Below are 19868 nucleotides of genomic sequence, written 5' to 3' on the forward strand. Positions count from 1 at the left end.
TACAACACAGTTACTGTTAGCAGGTGGTACTACAACACAGTTACTGTTAGCAGGTGGTACTACAACACAGTTACTGTTAGCAGGTGGTATTACAACACAGTTACTGTTAGCTACAACACAGTTACTGTTAGCAGGTGGTACTACAACACAGTTACTGTTAGCAGGTTGTACTACAACACAGTTACTGTTAGCAGGTGGTATTACAACACAGTTACTGTTAGCTACAACACAGTTACTGTTAGCAGGTGGTACTACAACACAGTTACTGTTAGCAGGTGGTACTACAACACAGTTACTGTTAGCAGGTGGTACTACAACACAGTTACTGTTAGCAGGTGGTACTACAACACAGTTACTGTTAGCAGGTGGTATTACAACACAGTTACTGTTAGCTACAACACAGTTACTGTTAGCAGGTGGTATTACAACACAGTTACTGTTAGCTACAACACAGTTACTGTTAGCAGGTGGTATTACAACACAGTTACTGTTAGCAGGTGGTACTACAACACAGGTACTGTTAGCAGGTGGTATTACAACACAGTTACTGTTAGCAGGTGGTATTACAACACAATTACTGTTAGCAGGTGGTACTACAACACAGTTACTGTTAGCAGGTGGTGATACAACACAGTTACTATTAACAGGTGGTATTACAACACAGTTACTGTTAGCAGGTGGTACTACAACACAGTTACTGTTAGCAGGTGGTATTACAACACAGTTACTGTTAGCAGGTGGTATTACAACACAGTTACTGTTAGCAGGTGGTACTACAACACAGTTACTGTTAGCAGGTGGTATTACAACACAGTTACTGTTAGCAGGTGGTACTACAACACAGTTACTGTTAGCAGGTGGTATTACAACACAGTTACTGTTAGCAGGTGGTATTACAACACAGTTACTGTTAGCAGGTGGTACTACAACACAGTTACTGTTAGCAGGTGGTATTACAACACAGTTACTGTTAGCAGGTGGTAATACAACACAGTTACTGTTAGCAGGTGGTATTACAACACAGTTACTGTTAGCAGGTGGTACTACAACACAGTTACTGTTAGCAGTTGGTGGGTTTACATGGGCCAGGAGAGAGAAGGTCCCAGAATTAGGATGTTTGGAGTGAATTTCTCCAGATTAAGGTTGTATGGTAATTCAACATTTTCCCCACAGCCTCTGTTTACAACGGTAGTGTAGGTGGTATATACGGGACATTGTCCTTCTCTCACAATACCCAGGAGGGTAAGGGCTTCCAAATAGTGCCGGAGAATACTAGCGCCGAAGATCGGTCACATGGTTCTGCGTTGATACGTTGGACAGGTTTTGGAGTTTAAAATCAATACAAACCTTTTCATTTAGTCTTACAGAGACTGTAAACACTTAGTTACTTCATAAGTGTTTATATTCATGACCGTGTGAAATTGGTGAATAGACCCAGTGCTTCCTGACACTACTGTAGACCTATGGCTGTAATGTAACATGTAGTAATATAATAATTTGTTAGTGAATCGATTACAGCCAATGGAGGTGGAAAATCATGCTCGGTTGTATTTTAAGTTGCCTACCAGGCTAGACTGAATGTATTGTAGGTGCTAGGTAAAAAGAGAGGAACCCCTTATATACGGTGTCCTACTTACTGTAACATAATATTGGCTTCACCGGGGTCTCCCATTCCTGTTATTTGTGGGGGGCGAGTTAGAGGAATCTGAACTGGGGCTAGGGTTGGGCTGAGGGCTCCGGCTCGAAATGGACAACAGCCATCAACTATTATTTTGGCGATGCTCCATGGTTAGATTTGGCAGAAGTACGATATACCCGTACACTTTGTTTTCCTGGAGCTAAGGGAATAGGATTTATCAGAAGTCATCAAGAAACAGATTCCTGCTCTGAAAACAGTTGTGGTGCGTATTGGATCTAATGATATTATGCGTGTGAACTCTGTAAAGCTAAGAGACTATTTTCTTACAGCTCAGAAATTAGCAGAACATATCATTGTCTCGGGCTCAATTCCGTGTTTTAGCCGTCTTTTGGTCTCTTCACCAGTTGTTAATGCGTCTGACTAAGGACTAGGGCATGTCCTTCATCGTCAATTATGACTTCTTCTGGAATAGGCCTGGCTACTTTGTGAAAGACGGAATTCACCTGGGTGAAAATGGCTCCCGGCTGTTGTCATCAAACATTGGAAAGGTTGTTGGTCAACTAAATTGATGCGAGGACAATATTAGCATTACATGTCAGTATGTTTTTACCATCTCCCCTTTGGTCACTGTGAGAGTTCCACATGTTGTGTCTGAAAGTGGTGACATGCCGAATGGTGCTAAGCGGAGAAATGTCATTGCTATTTTCCTAATAGATGTAATCCAATCTTCGAGTCTCCTATTGTTCTGTAATCTCAAAGTAATCTGACTTGTAATTGAAACTCCGTGTGATTTTAAATGCAATAAAGGTTGGACATTTTTTTACATCTTAACATTTGTAGTTTATTACCTAAAATGGATCATGTCAATATCTGGGTCTCTCAGGGAGACCCTGACATTTTTATTTGATCTGAAACCTGGTTAACTGATAAAACCCTGGACTGAGGTTGCTATGGATGGTTACAATGTGTTTAGGGCGGATAGGAAAGGCAAAGGGGGTGGTGTTGCTATTTACACAAATAATCTTCTTTCTGTGTCTCTGTTAAAGGCGACCTCCAGTCCGAAACGGTTTGAATTGTTGGCTTTTAAGTCTTCAGTTGGTGTCACGTTCCTGACCTATTTCTGTTAGTTTGTTGTATGTGTTAGTTGGTCAGGACGTGAGTTTGGGTGGGCATTCTATGTTTTCTGTTTCTATGTTGGTTTAAGGGTTGCCTGGTATGGCTCTTAATTAGAGGCAGGTGTTTGGCGTTCCTCTAATTGAGAGTCATATTTAGGTAGGTTGTTTCACAGTGTTCGTTGTGGGTGGTTGTCTCCTGTGTCAGTGTTTGTCGCACCATACGGGACTGTTCGGTTTGTTTTTGTACATCGTCATTTTGTGTAGTCTATTTTCCCTGTTCGTGCGTTCTTCGTGTTTAATGTAAGTTCGTCGTCCAGGTCTGTCTACTCCGTTTGTTGTTTTGTTAGTTATAGTGAAGTTCGTGTTTTTTCGTCTTGTCTTTAAATGAATTATGTATTCACAAACCGCTGCGCCTTGGTTCCATCACTACTCCTCCTTTTCGGTTGAAGGGGAGGAGGACTACCGTTACAGTTGGGTTCAAACGCAAAAATAACAGTTATAGGAATCTATCGTCCGCCCTCCGCCAAGAACTGTGTACTAAACGAACTCACTGATTTAATTGCCATTTTTTACTACCCCAGAGGTGTTGATTGCTGGAGATTTTAATCTTGCATGGGGAATGCAGGAGGCTGACTGTTTAAAGGATTTTTTGTACTAATCTAAATTTGACCCAGCTGATTACAAAGCCTACTCGTCCAAATTTAAAAGGACCATTACGAAATCAACTTTGATTGACCTCATATTCACAAATACTCCAGAGAAATATGCTGGGAGTGGGCTATTTGCTTTGGATATTAGTGACCACTGTCCCATTGTATGTGTCAGGGATATACGGACGCCTCGATCCAAACCTCATTTTATCAACAAGAGGAATTTTAAACATTTTAATGAACAGGCCTTTTTTTGTGACCTTTATGTTGGTGACTTTGATTGTATTGTATCTACACCTGACCCAGAGTTGGTTCTGAACCTCTTCTCAAATGGTTTCAATTGTATTGTAGATTAACATGCTCCCTTTAAAAAAAATGATTATTAAAAAAATAGGTCTTACCCTTGGTTCAGTCCAGAGCTATCTGAAGTCATACAGAACAGCGATACTGCCCGGGCCAAAGCTAGACTCAGGCCCAGACTGGCAGTTAACAAATCAGGTAAATACTTAATTTCTCTCTCACAGTCTTTCAGACGATTGAGAAATCTGTGTGTAAAACTAGTTAAAAAAGCTAAATCTGATTATTATGTTAATACACTATCTGAATGTACAGGGAACCCAGCTAAATTCTGGAAAGCTGTTAAATCACTGAAGGGTTGTGTGTCCTCTTCTCTACAGAAAAGTAACTAATTCAGATTCTGTCCCTATTACTGAAAAATGTATATCATTCATGCATTTTATCACCATTTTATCTCTGCGGGCTTTATATTTGAATGTATTTCAAAGCCAACTTTTGAAAAGAGTAGTTTGGATGTTGATGGTGAAAATCTATTGAATGATACTGAAAATGCTAGTCAGGACTTTTCTTTTTGGAAATTCACTGATAAAGAAGTCCTGGATGCTTTGTTAACATTAGACAACAACAAAAATCCCCAGGTGCTGATCATTTGGAGCCTGGTCTGCTTAAGTGTGCAGCACCTCTTATTGCTGGCTCAGTAGCCCACATTTTTTATTTCACATTGTTATCAGGAAGTATTCCAAAAGCCTGGAAATCCGCATATGTGCTGCCACTCCATAAGGGTTGGAATACAAATGATCTTGACAACTATCACTCCATTTCAAGACTACCTTGTTTAGCTACGATTCTTGAATCCTTGGTTAATGTACAACTTAGTTCCTTTTTTATCTGATGATTCTATTCTTAATATAAACCAATCAGGGTTTAGGCCTGGGCGTAGTACTACCACGGTAACAACGCTAGTTGTTAATGATCTTGTCAATGCCTTGGATGCTAAAAAGAGCTGTGCTGCCTTGTTCATTGACCCGTCAAAGGCGTTCGACACTGTTGATCATTCTGGTTTGCTGAAGAAGTTATCAAGAGTAGGCCTGGGACATACAGCTTTCAGAATTATCTTAGCGACAGAACTCAGGCCATCTTGACAGATGGGGTTAAATCTGCATTTCTTGAGATTTAAAAAGGTGTTTCTCAGGGTTTGATTTTGGGCCCATTATTGTTCAATTTTGTATATTAATGACATAGGAAACACTGTTAATACTAGTAACATTCATCTCTATGCAGATTTTGTATTCCTGTGCCACCTCAGTGCAGCAGGCCATTCGTGAACTTCAGCATAACTTTGATTAAATTCAGAAATCACGTACAGATCATAAATTAGTGTTAAATACAAGTAAAACCAAGCTTATGCTGTTCTCTAGGTCACGAAATGTTGACCCTGAGGACTTTTATATTTGAGCTACAAATGGAGCCCAAATTGAGCTTGTTTCTCAGTATTAGTAGCTGGATGTCTGAATTGATGACAAGTTGTCCTTCGTTACGCACATAGAAAATCTGACTAAGAAGCTAAGATCCAAGACTTAATTTTTTATATCGAAAAAAAAACAATGCCTCAGTATTGAAAATAGGAGAAAGATTGCTCAAACAACACTTCTCCCTGTATTGGATTTTGGTGATAATGTTTACATACAGTGGGCTGCAAAATTACTGGCACCCCTGACTGGCAATGCACAAACAATACTTTAAAAAATATAAACATTATAATTATAGAGATAAACTCAAAATACCAACATGTGAGAAATACTGTACTTTATTAATGTTTCAATGGAATCCACCAAAATCAGACAATTATTTAATACAATATACATTTCACCAAAATCAAGGTTTCATAATTATTGTCACTCCTTATTTAGTACTTAGTGCCACCACCTCTGAAGAGACATGGAGTCTTTTCCTGTAATGTTTGACAAGGTTAAGGAACACATTTGGAGGGATTTTGGACCATTCCTCTATGCAGATCCTTTCAAGATCCTTCACATTCTTGGGTTTGCGCTTATCAACTGCCCTCTTCCACTCAGCCCACAGGTTTTCGATTGGATTGAGGTCTGGCGACTGAGATGGCCATGACAGAACATTGATTTTGTTGTCACAGAACCGTTTCTGTGTGGATCTTGAGGTATGTTTCGGGTCATTGTCTTGTTGGAAAGTCCACATACAGCCAAGTCCCAGCCTTCTGGCAGAGGCAACCAGATTGTCAGCCAAAATTGCCTGATACTTGGTAGAATTCATTATGCCATCAATCTTAACCAGTGCCCCTGGACCTCTGGAATTAAAACAGCCCCAAAACATCACTGACCCACCACCATATTTCACCGTGGGTATGAGGTCCCTCTCCTTGTATCCATCTCTGTTTCGACGCCAAACATGCCGATGCTGTCTCTGACCAAAACTTTCAATTTTGGTCTCATCTGACCAGAGCACCTTCTTCCAGTCATAATTTAAATGACGTTAGGCAAACTCCAAGCGCTTGCGTCTGTGTCTTGGGGTCAGAAAGGGCTTTCTTCTGGCAACCCTTCCAAAGAGCCTGTGGATGTGGCGTCTGATGGTGCTTTTTGAAACCTGGTGACCCCTGCAATTCTTTCACAGTGATTCTTGGGGATTTTGTTGCTTCTCTCACCATCCTCCTCCCTATCCTGTGTTACCTCATTTTTATACCCTAGTGAAACAGGAAGTGATGTAATGGCTCAATATATATTAAGACTTAGATAAACATAAATAAGTGGAATTTAATTTGTTGTTTAATTTTGGTAGATGTTATTTACAATAATCTTTAAGGGTGCCATTAATTGTGAAACCTTGATTTGGAGGACATTGATTTTTAATTAAATCAATAAACTATTTTGGTTGGTTCCATTGAAATATTAATAAAGTACAGTATTTCTCACACGTTGGTATTTTGAGTTTATCTCTATAATTATATTGTTTATATTTGTTTAAGCATTGTTTGTGCATTGCCAGTCAGGGGTGCCAGTAATTTTGGAGCCCACTGTGCATGCGGCAAACTGTGTTTTAAAACCCTTGGACACAGTCTACCATTCCGCAAAATGTTTTATCACGGGACAATTTTAGGACTCATCATTGTCGTCTGTATAAAAATGTGGGATGGACCTCTCGGTCTGTAAGAAGAGAGCTGCATTTTCTTTTATTTATTTACAAAGCAATCTTATAGAAACGTCCTCTACATGTAACATCATTAATTAAGATAAGAATCATAAGTTACCAAAACCGTTCTCAGGCATGGATAACAAGAGATCACTCTCCACAGATTTGTGAAAATCTGCATTTTGTTGCCCCTAATTTGTGGAACAATCTGCAGAGTTCACTGCAGATTGTTGTGCTGATGTCACACAGACAGTTTCAATTATTGATGTAGAACCTCTATGTAGTTGAATGTGATTACTTTTATTAAATATGTTTATTTTTGTTAATGTTTGCTGAATTATATTGTTTTATATACATATGTGTATGTTGTGTTATCATTCTGTTTTTATTGTAATGTATACAGGGCTCTCTTGTAAAAGAGATCTTTAATCTGTGTGTCTTCCTATTTAAATATAGGTGAAATAAATAAAATATACATACCTCTGCTTCTTCCAAGACTTATAATAACAGCCAGGCAGCAGCCTCCCCTCTCCTTATTCCCCAACAGGGAGCGACAGCAATAATCTGTCTCTCTCCATGCCATCAGTGTAGTGTAGTGGCTACCTATGGCCTTACAGTAGTGATAGCAGACTCCCCTGGTCCTGCAGTTCCTACATGATCCTCTAGAGGGCATTTCTCCAGTGGCGATGTCTTTTTTCTCAGCAACAACGGCAGGTGGGATTTAATCTTTGCTATTATTGCACTTGTACCGAGGGGAGGCCGTGATGCACTCGTACTGGGTAGGAGTAATAGGGGATAAATATGAAATATTTCTTCATTGGATAAGAGGCCTTTTGGTTGAACTGTCACAAAATAAAAATAAAAAAAATAAAAAATATATATGGATCCTTTCACGACGTGGAAATGTCGAGTCAAACTACTCACTTGACCTTTTCTGCTTAAATTCCCTTGTTCACGTGAAATGTGAAGTCGATGATGTCGGATGTTGTTCAGCGGTTGCCGTGGGAAACCGTAGCGGAACAAACATACTCCTGATCCTCTTTCAGGAAAAGATTCAATTAATAAAAACCGCAGCGACAATAAACAATATTCCTATTCATGACAAGGGGGCGATCTTCCATCCATTCACTGCATACATGGAGTCAAATCATAAACTGAAGAAATCTAAATTATGATGGCAATAAGTAATCGTTCTTCTGGGAGATGTCGAAAGGTCACTTTGAAAGGTCACAGGTCAAGGTAACTCCCTCAGCAGTGCAACAGCTTGCAAGTGGTACTGTAGAGCTGCTGTGCGAGTTAATAAACTGCACCCAAAGAGGTGCATTATGCGTGGCAGCCGGTGACAGGACCTCTCTGCTTGTGTAGAGAACCGTGGACCAAGGCACAGCCACAGACACACCCCAGGCTGTGGTCAACTCAAACAGACCAGCATTGTAGAGGACGCCAGTGAAAGACATGGGGGCATGCTGCAAATCCAGCCTGTGAAGACTCAAACCTTGTAGAGAACAATGAAATGAAAAGGAGCTGCTACTGTATTCCAGCTCCATTCTCCCACATACTGCACTAGCGTGTCAGCCTGCCACTGTTCCACACAGCTGAGCAGCAGGACATGGGCTGGCGGCTGAAAACCAGCAGGACACGGGCACAGTGGGAGGCTCCTCCATGGATCCTGTTATTCCTGTCCCACTGTGTACTGGGTTCACCTGCTAGGGCAGTAGGACTAACATGCGGAGCCCGGCCCTGGAGGGGTAAAAAAAGGCACTGGGGTCAAAAGGTATGCTATTAATTAGCAACAACTCCTGAACAGCTCCTGTTAGCTAAACCGATAACCAACAGCTCCTGAAAGGTGTGTATAAGAGAACACACACAGGCGATCATCAGCGAAACAAACAGAGGTCTCTCTCCTAGTCTCTAACAATCAGCAAAGAGGTGTTTGGTTCCCTTCTCTTGTGCAACAATTCAAAGTGATAAACAATTCCTGTTTGGAAACACAACAGACGGGGTAGTCAGAGCAGTTCCCTCTGTTCAATTCATTTCCAGGGCAGAAACAGGTTTCCCTCAAATGAAACAATTTATTGATATTTGGAGGACAAATAAGTGCGTAAATGCACTTTCTCTCTTGAGTGTTAAACAACTTGGCAGTAAGACAAGTGTGGGAAGAGGATTTTCCATTTCTTGTCTTCCCAATGAAATCAGGTACAGAAGCACAAAGCGAGAGGGTCCTATTATTCCACTTAAAACACAACACAAAATGACACACAACTTAAAAGCTGCCTTTCTCAGTGAAAACGTAACAAATACTAAGTCGTTTCCTTCTCTTCAGAGTTTCCTGTAAAGGTTTTAAGCCATTAAAAGTCCACAATTGAGGCAGTGAACTTGGGAGACAAATACATATTTTTTTTCTCAGACAATTTTGTCAACAGATAAAACTAAACCGACCTCATCTTAAAACCACAACTCAGTTTTTTTTGTTAAAGAAACAGTCATATAATGGTACCAACAGTAGGCTATAAATATAGGTCTCAAAAATCTAACTGTTGGCTGACAAAGGGGAAAACTGTGGTAAAAAAAAAAAATAGCACAACTAGCACAATAGCACAACTTAAAAAAACTTACAACCCCCCCCCCCCCCCCCAAAATAAATGATCAGTCTATATATTGAATACCTTTTTACTTATTGATTATTAGGATTACTGTATATCATTTGTTAGCAATTACCATTAAAATATTGTCATATTCAGAAAAACTTGGCGACAAACATTGGCATATTGATTGAATGAAACCGGACCAACAAATAAAAGTCTGTTTTTGTCTCTAGTGTAATCTTATCACGCATTATAGGTCAAAGGTTATAGGTCACAACATACTACCAAGGGTCAAGTGGTGCTAAAGACAATGTACACAATAAAATCTACCCTTAGCATCTCTCTTAGTAGGCTATTTGTTTGTCGCATCATTGCATTGATGGACCCATCTATATTAGCTGGGCAAAAATCACTTCTAAATTCCTCATTCAGCCTCTCAATATGCCCAAATATTACTGGACTCGCTTAAAACATTCAAACACATTTGGAAACCGATTGAACACACAGTATTTAAGCTACACCACAGCCAAGTTAGGAATTTACACTCAGCAACTAAAACCCATCTATGGGTGTTTCAACCTCCTTTACATATTTTGTCACAACCAACTTTGTAGTGTTCCATTAACCATTCCTTGAACACACAGGATTTTCAGGTGTAACCGAACCAATTACACATGGTAAAACACCAGGTGTAACCGAACTAGTTATACATGGTAAGACACCAGGTGTAACCGAACCAGTTACACATGGTAAAATACCAGGTGTAACCGAACTAGTTATACATGGTAAGACACCAGGTGTAACCGAACCAATTACACAGGGTAAAACACCAGGTGTAACCGAACTAGTTATACATGGTAAGACACCAGGTGTGACCGAACCAATTACACAGGGTAAGACACCAGGTGTAACCGAACCAGTTACACATGGTAAAATACCAGGTGTAACCGAACTAGTTATACATGGTAAGACACCAGGTGTAACCGAACTAGTTATACATGGTAAGACACCAGGTGTAACCGAACCAGTTACACATGGTAAGACACCAGGTGTAACCGAACCAATTACACATGGTAAGACACCAGGTGTAACCGAACTAGTTATACATGGTAAAACACCAGGTGTAACCGAACTAGTTAGATATGGTAAAACACCAGGTGTAACCGAACTAGTTACACATGGTAAAACACCAGGTGTAACCGAACCAGTTATACATGGTAAGACACCAGGTGTAACCGAACTAGTTATACATGGTAAAACACCAGGTGTAACCGAACTAGTTAGACATGGTAAAACACCAGGTGTAACCGAACTAGTTACACATGGTAAAACACCAGGTGTAACCAAACTAGTTACACATGGTAAGACACCAGGTGTAACCGAACCAATTACACAGGGTAAAACACCAGGTGTAACCGAACCAATTACACATGGTAAAACACCAGGTGTAACCAAACTAGTTATACATGGTAAAACACCAGGTGTAACCGAACCAGTTACACATGGTAAAACACCAGATGTAACCGAACCAGTTATACATGGTAAAACACCAGGTGTAACCGAACCAGTTATACATGGTAAGACACCAGGTGTAACGGAACCAGTTACACATGGTAAGACACCAGGTGTAACCGAACCAATTACACAGGGTAAAACACCAGGTGTAACCAAACACCAGATAGCCTACCGTGCATAGGTACATTCAGATTTCTAGGTTTGGAACATGTTCATGTATTAGAGAAAGACAGTAAGTCCATTTGATCAATATGGAAGGCGGTAAGGACATATCCCAACATTAATGTCCCCAATCATTTATGAGAAATACAAACGGAATGATTTATACGCTCACCATACCAGTCAAACAGGGCCTGATGGTATCTTTCTCAAAATGTGACATTTAGAATAAAGAAATGGTTAGTGAACAAAGGGTTTTGAGGTGAATATTTTGCTAAAAATATATAATTAACTTTAAATGACACCAACTGATTGTAATAAGCATTAAGTAGTATAACGTATACATAATACAACCAAACACTAACAGAGCAAATCTTAGAGAGAAGTTTCAACTTTTACAAACAGTGGTTGGTTCAAGTTTTCCTAAATGAAAACGAAAAAGGGGCCATTATACCTCATTTTAAATTTACAGTAGATTTTTCATTTTATTCATAGAATGTCCCCCTTTTATAATACTCCAGCTGAATTGTTTCTGCATATGTTGGCTAGAAATGATCACACCCTTTATAAAACAGGGTTCCAAAATTACACATCTGTTGACTTTCAGGGGGAAATTTTATACTTATTTTGGTGGAAAAAATAGTGACATAGCCTATCCCCTCCCCCCCATAACCCTACTCTCTAGTAGCAACCCCATGAGGCAGAACTCAACACACAGCATGCAATAGTAGTTTTCTTTCTTTTTTTACAATATCATTGATGTTTTGCTTCCTCTATCTGATTGTAGTTATGATGGCCCTCGCACCACGACCATCACCAGATAGTCCTCGTCGGTTTTGGCCAGAGCTTTAGCCGAGGCATCAATGAACTGCTGTGAGAACTCACAGGGAGGGAACGCGTGGAGAACACCCTGGTGGTCTTTATCCCGGCTGCCTCCAACCGGCAGGCTGATGACTCCGGCTGCCTGCTTCTGTTTCAGGTAGGACACCAGATTTCGGAGAGGACGCTGTGTTGAAGCCGCCGGGTCCGTCGACGACACCTCCTCGCCGCCGGAACCGGGAACCGCCAGGAGGACGGCATAGCCGCCGGGGCCGGCCGCTTTGATGCGTCTGGAGACCTCGTCCAGCTTGGGCTGGTCGAGGCGGAGACGCTGGGTGATCTTGAGCTCCCCCACCTGTCTCCCCGTGGGGCCGTCGACAAGGAGGTCCTTGGCCACGCCCTGGTGACCCTCCAGGAGGTGCATGTTGGCGGGGAAGTTGCTGTTCTTCAGGAGGAGCATGCCGTGCCAGGCCAGGCTAAGCTTGGATGACTGACTACCTTTAGAGCCACCCTGGTCTGAGGAGCGATCCCTCTTAGCTCCAGGTCCTTTGCTGCTGCTGTCGCCGGCTTTACGTTTCCGCTCCCCTGCTGAGGATGAGAGGCCACTGCTGGAGGCCCCTCTTTCGGCAAGACTCCCCTGGCTCTTTAGTCTCCTGTCCCCCCCGCCAGGATGCTCCAGACTGAGGCGACGGTCTCGTCCAGGGGAGGGTCTGTCATCGCCACGAGGGGTACGCTCTGAGTCACTGAAGCGGCCCCCGTTGGGGCTACCATCTGGGGATGGGCCCCCTCGGTGTCGGCGTGCCGTGCGGTCAGTGCTGTCAGGAGAGACTTCAAGATGGCGACTGTCATCCATAAGGTGTCGTTTCCGTCTTGGGTCGCAGCCGCGCCCCGCCAGCTCTCGCTCCAGAGACCAGGGCTCCCTCCCTCCCGGCCGCCGGTCCCGCTCCAGCGGCTCATAGGCCCCGGGACGTACCCGCTCACGCATAGCCGGGATGGGGGGCCACTCGGCCCCGGGGAAGCCCAGCTCTCTGTCTCTGAAGTGGAGCAGCGGTGGAGTCCTTTCCCTGTCCCTCAGGGGCTCAGCTATGGCGCGGTGGATGAAAGCGTCTGCCACCATGTCGAAGGGGGGTAGAGGAAGAGGCTGAAGGAACTGCTGCTGGTAGTGGTGCTCTGTGTCTGCAAAGTCCACCCTGAGCCTCCTCTCGGGCCCCCCCAGAGGGAAGCCACGCATGTGAGTGCACGCAGCCTGAGCAGCATCAAGGCTCTCGTACTGTATATAAGCCCAGGTGTCCCCCTTTCTGTAGTCAATGGTCCTTATTGTACCAAAGCGGTCAAACTCTCTGGCCAATGCTGCTAGGGGGACCCAGGGTCCGAGCCCACCCACCCATAAGCGTGTGGTGGGGGTGGCCTTACCATAGCCAATCTTTATGGGGTTACGGCCCACTATCTTCCCAGACATGGTGAGTTTGGCGCGGTGGGCCATGTCGAGATTCTCAAACTTGAGGAACCCGTATGTGCTGGTCTGTCCCCGTGTGGGCTTTATATCCACCTCTGTTATCAACCCAAACCTGTCGAAGGCCCGCCTCAGGTCTGTCTCTGTGACAGTGATGTCCAAGTTGCCCAGAAACAGCGTTCTGTTAGCTCTTTGGTCATCCTCTGGGGAGATAAAATCCTCATCACGGAAAGCAGCTCTCTCTGCAATGAAAGCTGGAACTGGGCGCACCCTGGCTTCAAACAGGGCAAACTCCCTCTCCCGCTCTAGGTCTCTGGGCAAAGGAGGAGGTGGGGGAGGAGGGAGGCGCCCAAGGGCCAGCTGCTGTAGTCTGTAGTCTCTGTATCCAAGCACAGATGGGGAGAGGGGTCTCTGGGTGTGCAAGTGTCTGTGGCCTGGGGCTCCAACATATGGGTCCCTGTCAACTCGCTCAACTGGAGAACGGCTTCTCCTCCGGTCAATGTACACTGCATCGATTTTCAGAGGTCGGTCATAAAGTACTAACCTGCCCCGTGCATGTTTAGCTGCTCTGGCATCCTCGGGCTTTCTGAAGTTGACAAACGCAATTCTCTCGTCGTTGCTGCGGCTTATTTTGACACTCACGTCCCCGAATTTTTTGAATTCGTGGAAAAGTCCGTCTTCTATGTCTTCATCGCTCAACTGGGTGCCCAGTTCACTGATTTTGAGAGTTTTGTACTCACTCTCGTTGTTGGGTGGAGGCGGAACACGCTCGCCGCGAGCATTAGTCCTTGCCGCGGCTAAATCGAGTGTCAAACCCAGGTTGTGGTTCTTACTGATAGAGGTAGTAGCAGCAACGGGATAGCTATGGTTACTCCCACCGGTTCGACTCGATACATGTCCATCAAAATCCCGGCCTCTCTTGTCACTCAACACACTCCTTCTCGTAGATCCCCCGTCACTTTTAGTCGAGCTATTTCCATTATTACTCCCACTGGAAACCGAGATAGCCCTCGTTTTCTTGCTGGGCGGGTGGCCTCCTCCCCTGTCTCGGATATCATCCAAAACCCGAGAACGCTTTTTAATCGGTGACCTTTCTTTGCCTTTCATTGCAGCTCACCATACAACGATTATGGATCTTCTTATGTTCTTTCTGTATAATGTCTTGCAGTAAATCAGTGAAAAGGCGAACTCCGATTATCACTGACCCTGCCGCAAATCAACAACATCCGCCATTTTGTCTCGAATTCTGTCAGAGCCCGCCCCTTCGAGCTGATTGGACTGAAAACTGTGTGGAAAACAACCACCGTGTTTACAGTGGATGTCAGTCAAATCAGAAATAACAGAAACTCGAACAATATTTATTTTGTCTAAAAGTTGTTTAGCATACAACCATGCGTTTTATATTTAGTTATCTATGTTTTTAAATAACTAGTATTATTGATCATAATAAAGTGTACTACACATTATTTGTAAAACACTGAGTAAAGTAAGAATACAACACCATTCTATGTTGCGCTAGGTTTGCTAGGCATGCATTATGAGAGTTTTTTTTAATGAATTGTATAAAACTATTTCAGTGGGGTTAGAAAATTTACACTTTTTTTTTTTATTTCCAATTTTCTCTGTCTAAAGCTGTACTTTTGCAATCTCTCCACATGATGGTGCCATCTGAGTAGCATACTAAAACTTAATTGTAACCGTGCAGTGGTGTCTTGTAACCATGCAGTAGCGGCTTGATAAGCAAACACATTAACTACTGTATGTGTTATGTTTTTCAGAATATACTTAAAGTGATTTTGGTCAAAATGTTTATAAGACAGCCAATATGAGTCTCAGTAGGCCTATATCGGCCTGTATGTGACAGGGTAGGAACCTTAGTTTTGGTCAGTGTTTCCCCTTGGGATGGGGTCGATTGTACTAAGTAGGCAGGCCTATGTGTTAACTGGTTATCAATGTTTGTTTTTTCAAGATTGTCATACACTACAGGACCAAAAGTATGTGGACACCCCTTCAACTTAGTGGATTCAGCTATTTCAGCCACACCCGTTGCTGACAGGTGTATAAAATCGAGCGGACGGCCATGCAATCTACATAGACAAATATTGGCAGTAGAATTGTCCGTAATTCGCTCCCAAGTGGTGCAGCGGTCTAAGGCACTGCATCTCAGTGCTAGAGGTGTCACTACAGAAACTGGTTCGATCCCGGGCTGTATCACAACCGGCCGTGATCAGGAGTCCCATAAGGCGGTACACAATTGGCCCAGCTTTGTCTGGGTTAGGGGAGGGTTTGGTCAGGGTAGGACGTCATTGTAAATAAGAATTTGTTCTTAACTGACTTGCCTAGTTAAATAAAGGTTAAATAAAAATAAGAGCTCAGTGACTTTCAATGTGGCACCATCATAGGATGCCACCTTTCCAATGAGTCAGTTTGTCAAATTCCTGCCCTGCTAGAGCTGTCCCAGTCAACTGTAAGTGCTGTTATTGTGAAGTGGAAACGTCTAGGAGCAACAACGGCTCAGTGGTTGGCCACACAGCTCACAGAACGGGGCCGCTGAGTGCTGAAGCGCATAGAGCGTAAAAATCGTCTTTCCTCGGGTGCAACACTCACAACCAAGTTCCAAACTGCCGCTTGAAGCAATGTCAGCACAATAATTGTTCATTGGGAGCTGCAGGAAATGGGTTTCCATGGCCGAGCAGCCACACACAAGCCTAAAATCCCCATGTGCAATGCCAAGCGTCGGCTGGAGTGGTGTAAAGCTCGCAGCCATTGGACTCTGTAAACATGTTCTCTGGAGTGATGAATCACGCTTCACCATCTGGCAGTTCAACAGATGGATCTGGGTTTAGCGGATGGCAGGAGAACACTACCTGCCCGAATGCATAGTGCCAACTGTAAAGTTTGGTGGAGGAGGAATAATGGTCTGGGGCTGTTTTTAATGGTTTGGGCTAGGCGCCTTAGTTCCAGTGAAGGGAAATCTTAACGCTACATCATACAATGACATTGTAGACGATTCTGTTCTTCCAACTTTGTGGCAACAGTTTGGGGAAAGCCCTTTCCTGTTTATGCATGACAATGCCCCCGTGCACAGAAATGGTTTGTCGAGATCGGTGTGGAAGAACTTGACTGACCTGCACAGAATCCTGACCTCAACCCCATCACACACCTTTGGGATGAATTGGTACGCCGACTGCGAGCCAGGCCTAATCGCCTTACTACATTAGTGCCCGACCTCACTAATGCTCTTATGGCTGAATGGAAGCAAGTCCCCGCAGCAATGTTCCAACATCTAGTGGAAGAGTGGAGGCTGTTAAAGCAGCGAAGGGGGGGGGGGGGGGGGGGGGGGCCAATGCCATATTAATTCCAATGATTTTGTAATGAGATGTTCAATGTTTTGATAGCAATGTTTTTTGATACCTAGTAAGTCTTAACTAGGTATTAACTTCACCCCTCCTCCCTTCAGATCAGCTGCTAAATATATTCTACCCTTTCTTCTCTCTCCTTTGAAATAAAACCCAAAGCAACCTGACACTTATAGCTGAGCTCTCTCTCTCACCTTAATTCTATTACCTCTCATGTTGACAGTTACAGTAGGGCCCTTTAGGCCTACACAGCATGCTGCCAATTATGAGCTTATAGGTACAAAACTGTTAATGCCGATTAATCACATCAAGCGTCTCAGAGTAGGATTGCTGATATAGGATCAGTTCCCCCTGGTCTTATATTTTATGATTTTATTCTTAATTTTTTTTATCTCAAAAGATAATAATGCTGAACTGATCCTAGATCTGCACTCCTAATCTGAGATGCTTAATGATTCCTGGCCTAGATCACAGCAGTTAATTGGGGGAGGACGGGCTTGAATGGAATGGCTGGAACAGTATTGAATGGAATGGTATTGAACACATTAAACACATGGTTTCTGTATGTTTGATGCCATTCCAATCACTCCATGAGCTTTCCTCCCCTCAGCAGCCTCCTGTGGCTTAGATGCCTGATTATGAGCCTGATGTGAGAGTTCAGAATAGCAGCACAGACACGGCATCACTAGTTTATGATTCAGGGCAGTCAAGGTACGTCTGTGGCATAGATCAAAAGCTTGGTGTACTTCTTGAAACTACGGTCGGACGACAGCTTTGCAGATTTAATGACACGTTCAGAGGTATTTCTTTGGGTAATGAGGTTAATATATGTATGTACAGACGCCAGTGACAGCCCTCACCCAATGACCCCGAATAAAGAGCCTGTGTGTGTGTGTGTGTGTGTGTGTGTGTGTGTGTGTGTGTGTGTGTGTGTGTGTGTGTGTGTGTGTGTGTGTGTGTGTGTGTGTGTGTGTGTGTGTGCGTGTGCGTGTGCGTGTGTGTGTGTCGGACATGGATGAGGAACGTTTGTCGCACACCTAGGACCTAAGCCATTTTCCGCTCTATGGTGTTTTTGATGGATGACTCTGTTGCACTAATGATAAACAGCAACGCAGGGTAGGCCTGCAAATTTTAGCCTGGTTTACTGAGTTAAGAGACACTAGCTCCTGTACTCCTGAGCTTACTTGGAATGCAACTTAAGTAGCTAATTCAATGAGCTCTACACACTATTTTCCAGTTAAAATAGTTCATTTTCACTCTGACTGACCAGGCTTTAGAGAAATGTTGAGTCATCTTGTCTCCAGAATATTTTGCAATGAATAGGGACAGATGATGAACTACTGTCATTTTAATACGAAACATTTATAGTACTCACTATACTGACTGGCGTTTTTACAATCGCCTGAAGTAAAGCAATGTAATGACACATTTTACATGTCAATTTCACTGCATCATCCTATGTAATGTTAACTCTGTCTGTTTTATAGTTTAACACCTCTATATCGAGAGTCTGATACCTCACCTTTAAACATTACAGTAAAGGTTACTTTGAGAGACCACATGACTCATTCATTGTGAGTCGGAGGCCTATAAACCGTTATACTATTTCCTCTGCTTGTTTTCCACAGGCCATTCATCCGTCTCCTTAGTTTCTGCTCTGTTCTGAAGGCTCCTCTTATCTCTTCCACTTAATCTGAGGTTTAATCAGTGCTGGGGCTCCTGCAGCTGGAGAGTGAGTGCCGGGGTGTATTCATTGGGACGCACAAGGGGAAATGTTTTAAAACAGTCTCAAACAGAAAATGAAAATGTGCATTTCTTATTGCACAAGTCCAGGTAGTCGTCCCTCCCTGTTGCCGTCTGCTTTCTTCCGTTTGGTGCCTAATGAATATGGCGCTGCGGCTGTCTCCTAGGGTCTGGCTGGAATTTGAAGGCTGTATGTGGGTGTGGAAAGTGTCTCTGACAGGTTTGCTTTTCACTCCCTCTACTCTGCTCAGCTCCTCTATTGAAACCACATGTCGGCTTACACAAAACAAGGCACAGATCAGGGAAGGCCGGGAGGGGACTGGCTGGCATCTAATTTGTTCCAGCATTGCTGTCATATTACTGAAGTAACGAGAGGGAAGGGAGGATGGGAGGAAGAGAGAGAGCACCAAATATTTGCCCATAGCAATCTAACCACCTGGGGAAGCAAAGTAGCTTTGAAGGATCTGTCTTTCACTGTAAATCATTTAAAACCAGAAAAGATGCATTACCCAAAAAAAATCACCCAGATTGTCCGGTATGGCTAGCTGACACGTATTGGGCATCTTGTCATGTTCATCATCTTGTCATGTTTACCATCTTGTCATGTTTACCATCTAGTCATGTTTACCAGATGGGGTGGTGCCACGCAACTCTACATTTCAAAGCAGCACCAGCCAATGATGAGAAGACATTACGCACAGAAAGAGCATGTAGTTATCTTCATCTTCCTCCAATCAATAGTAGCCAGCAGCCACACCATCCTGCTGCATCCTACTGCTGGCTTGTTTTCCTCTGAAGCTAAACTGCCCTGCAGGGCTGGTTCATGTTCGATCCTTGGATGGGAGACCAGATGCTGCTGGACGTGTTGTTGGAGGGCCAGTAGGGGGCACTCTTCCCTCTGGTCTAAGGAGACTCCAATAACGGTGGTGTATAAAATGACAAAGCCATGCATTTACAACCAATCCCTTCTTATACATTGCTCTCCATTACATTTTTTTTTGTATGGGTCATTATCACAGTATACATGATCCCAATATTAGCTCCCAAGACACCGCTAATGAAAAATAAAAAGTAAAGTGGATTGTGAGGATTTATTGGCGCATTGAACCATGCCGTAGTTTAAAAACTATTTGGATATGTTGAAAACAATGATGTCATATCTGAAATCCAACATCTTTGTGCACGTTCGGCCATTGTCTACATGAGTCACAATAACCCATGAAGGCTTTCCCTGGGTCATTGAAACCCATATGTAATGTGGAAAATCATGCCACACCACCACTGTGTCAAGTCAAGGGCCTATCAGTATACAGTAATTCATCCCCTCTCCATAAAATACTCCTTGTGATAAAAAAAAATAAAGAAACGACCAGGG

General features: G+C 43.2%; 1 protein-coding gene across 1 annotated transcript; it reads right to left on the bottom strand.

Annotated features, from left to right (window-relative positions):
• Nucleotides 1-8912: 8912 nt before the first annotated feature.
• On the bottom strand, nucleotides 8913-14634 carry LOC129861302 (RNA-binding protein 15-like). The gene has a single exon (XM_055932605.1). It carries the CDS (start codon nucleotides 14496-14498, stop codon nucleotides 11907-11909), a length of 2592 nt encoding a protein of 863 aa, XP_055788580.1. The 5' UTR covers nucleotides 14499-14634; the 3' UTR covers nucleotides 8913-11906.
• Between the last annotated feature and the right edge of the window lie 5234 nt (nucleotides 14635-19868).

The sequence above is a fragment of the Salvelinus fontinalis genome, chromosome 8 (genome assembly GCF_029448725.1).
Source record: "Salvelinus fontinalis isolate EN_2023a chromosome 8, ASM2944872v1, whole genome shotgun sequence".
Taxonomy (NCBI): domain Eukaryota; kingdom Metazoa; phylum Chordata; class Actinopteri; order Salmoniformes; family Salmonidae; genus Salvelinus; species Salvelinus fontinalis.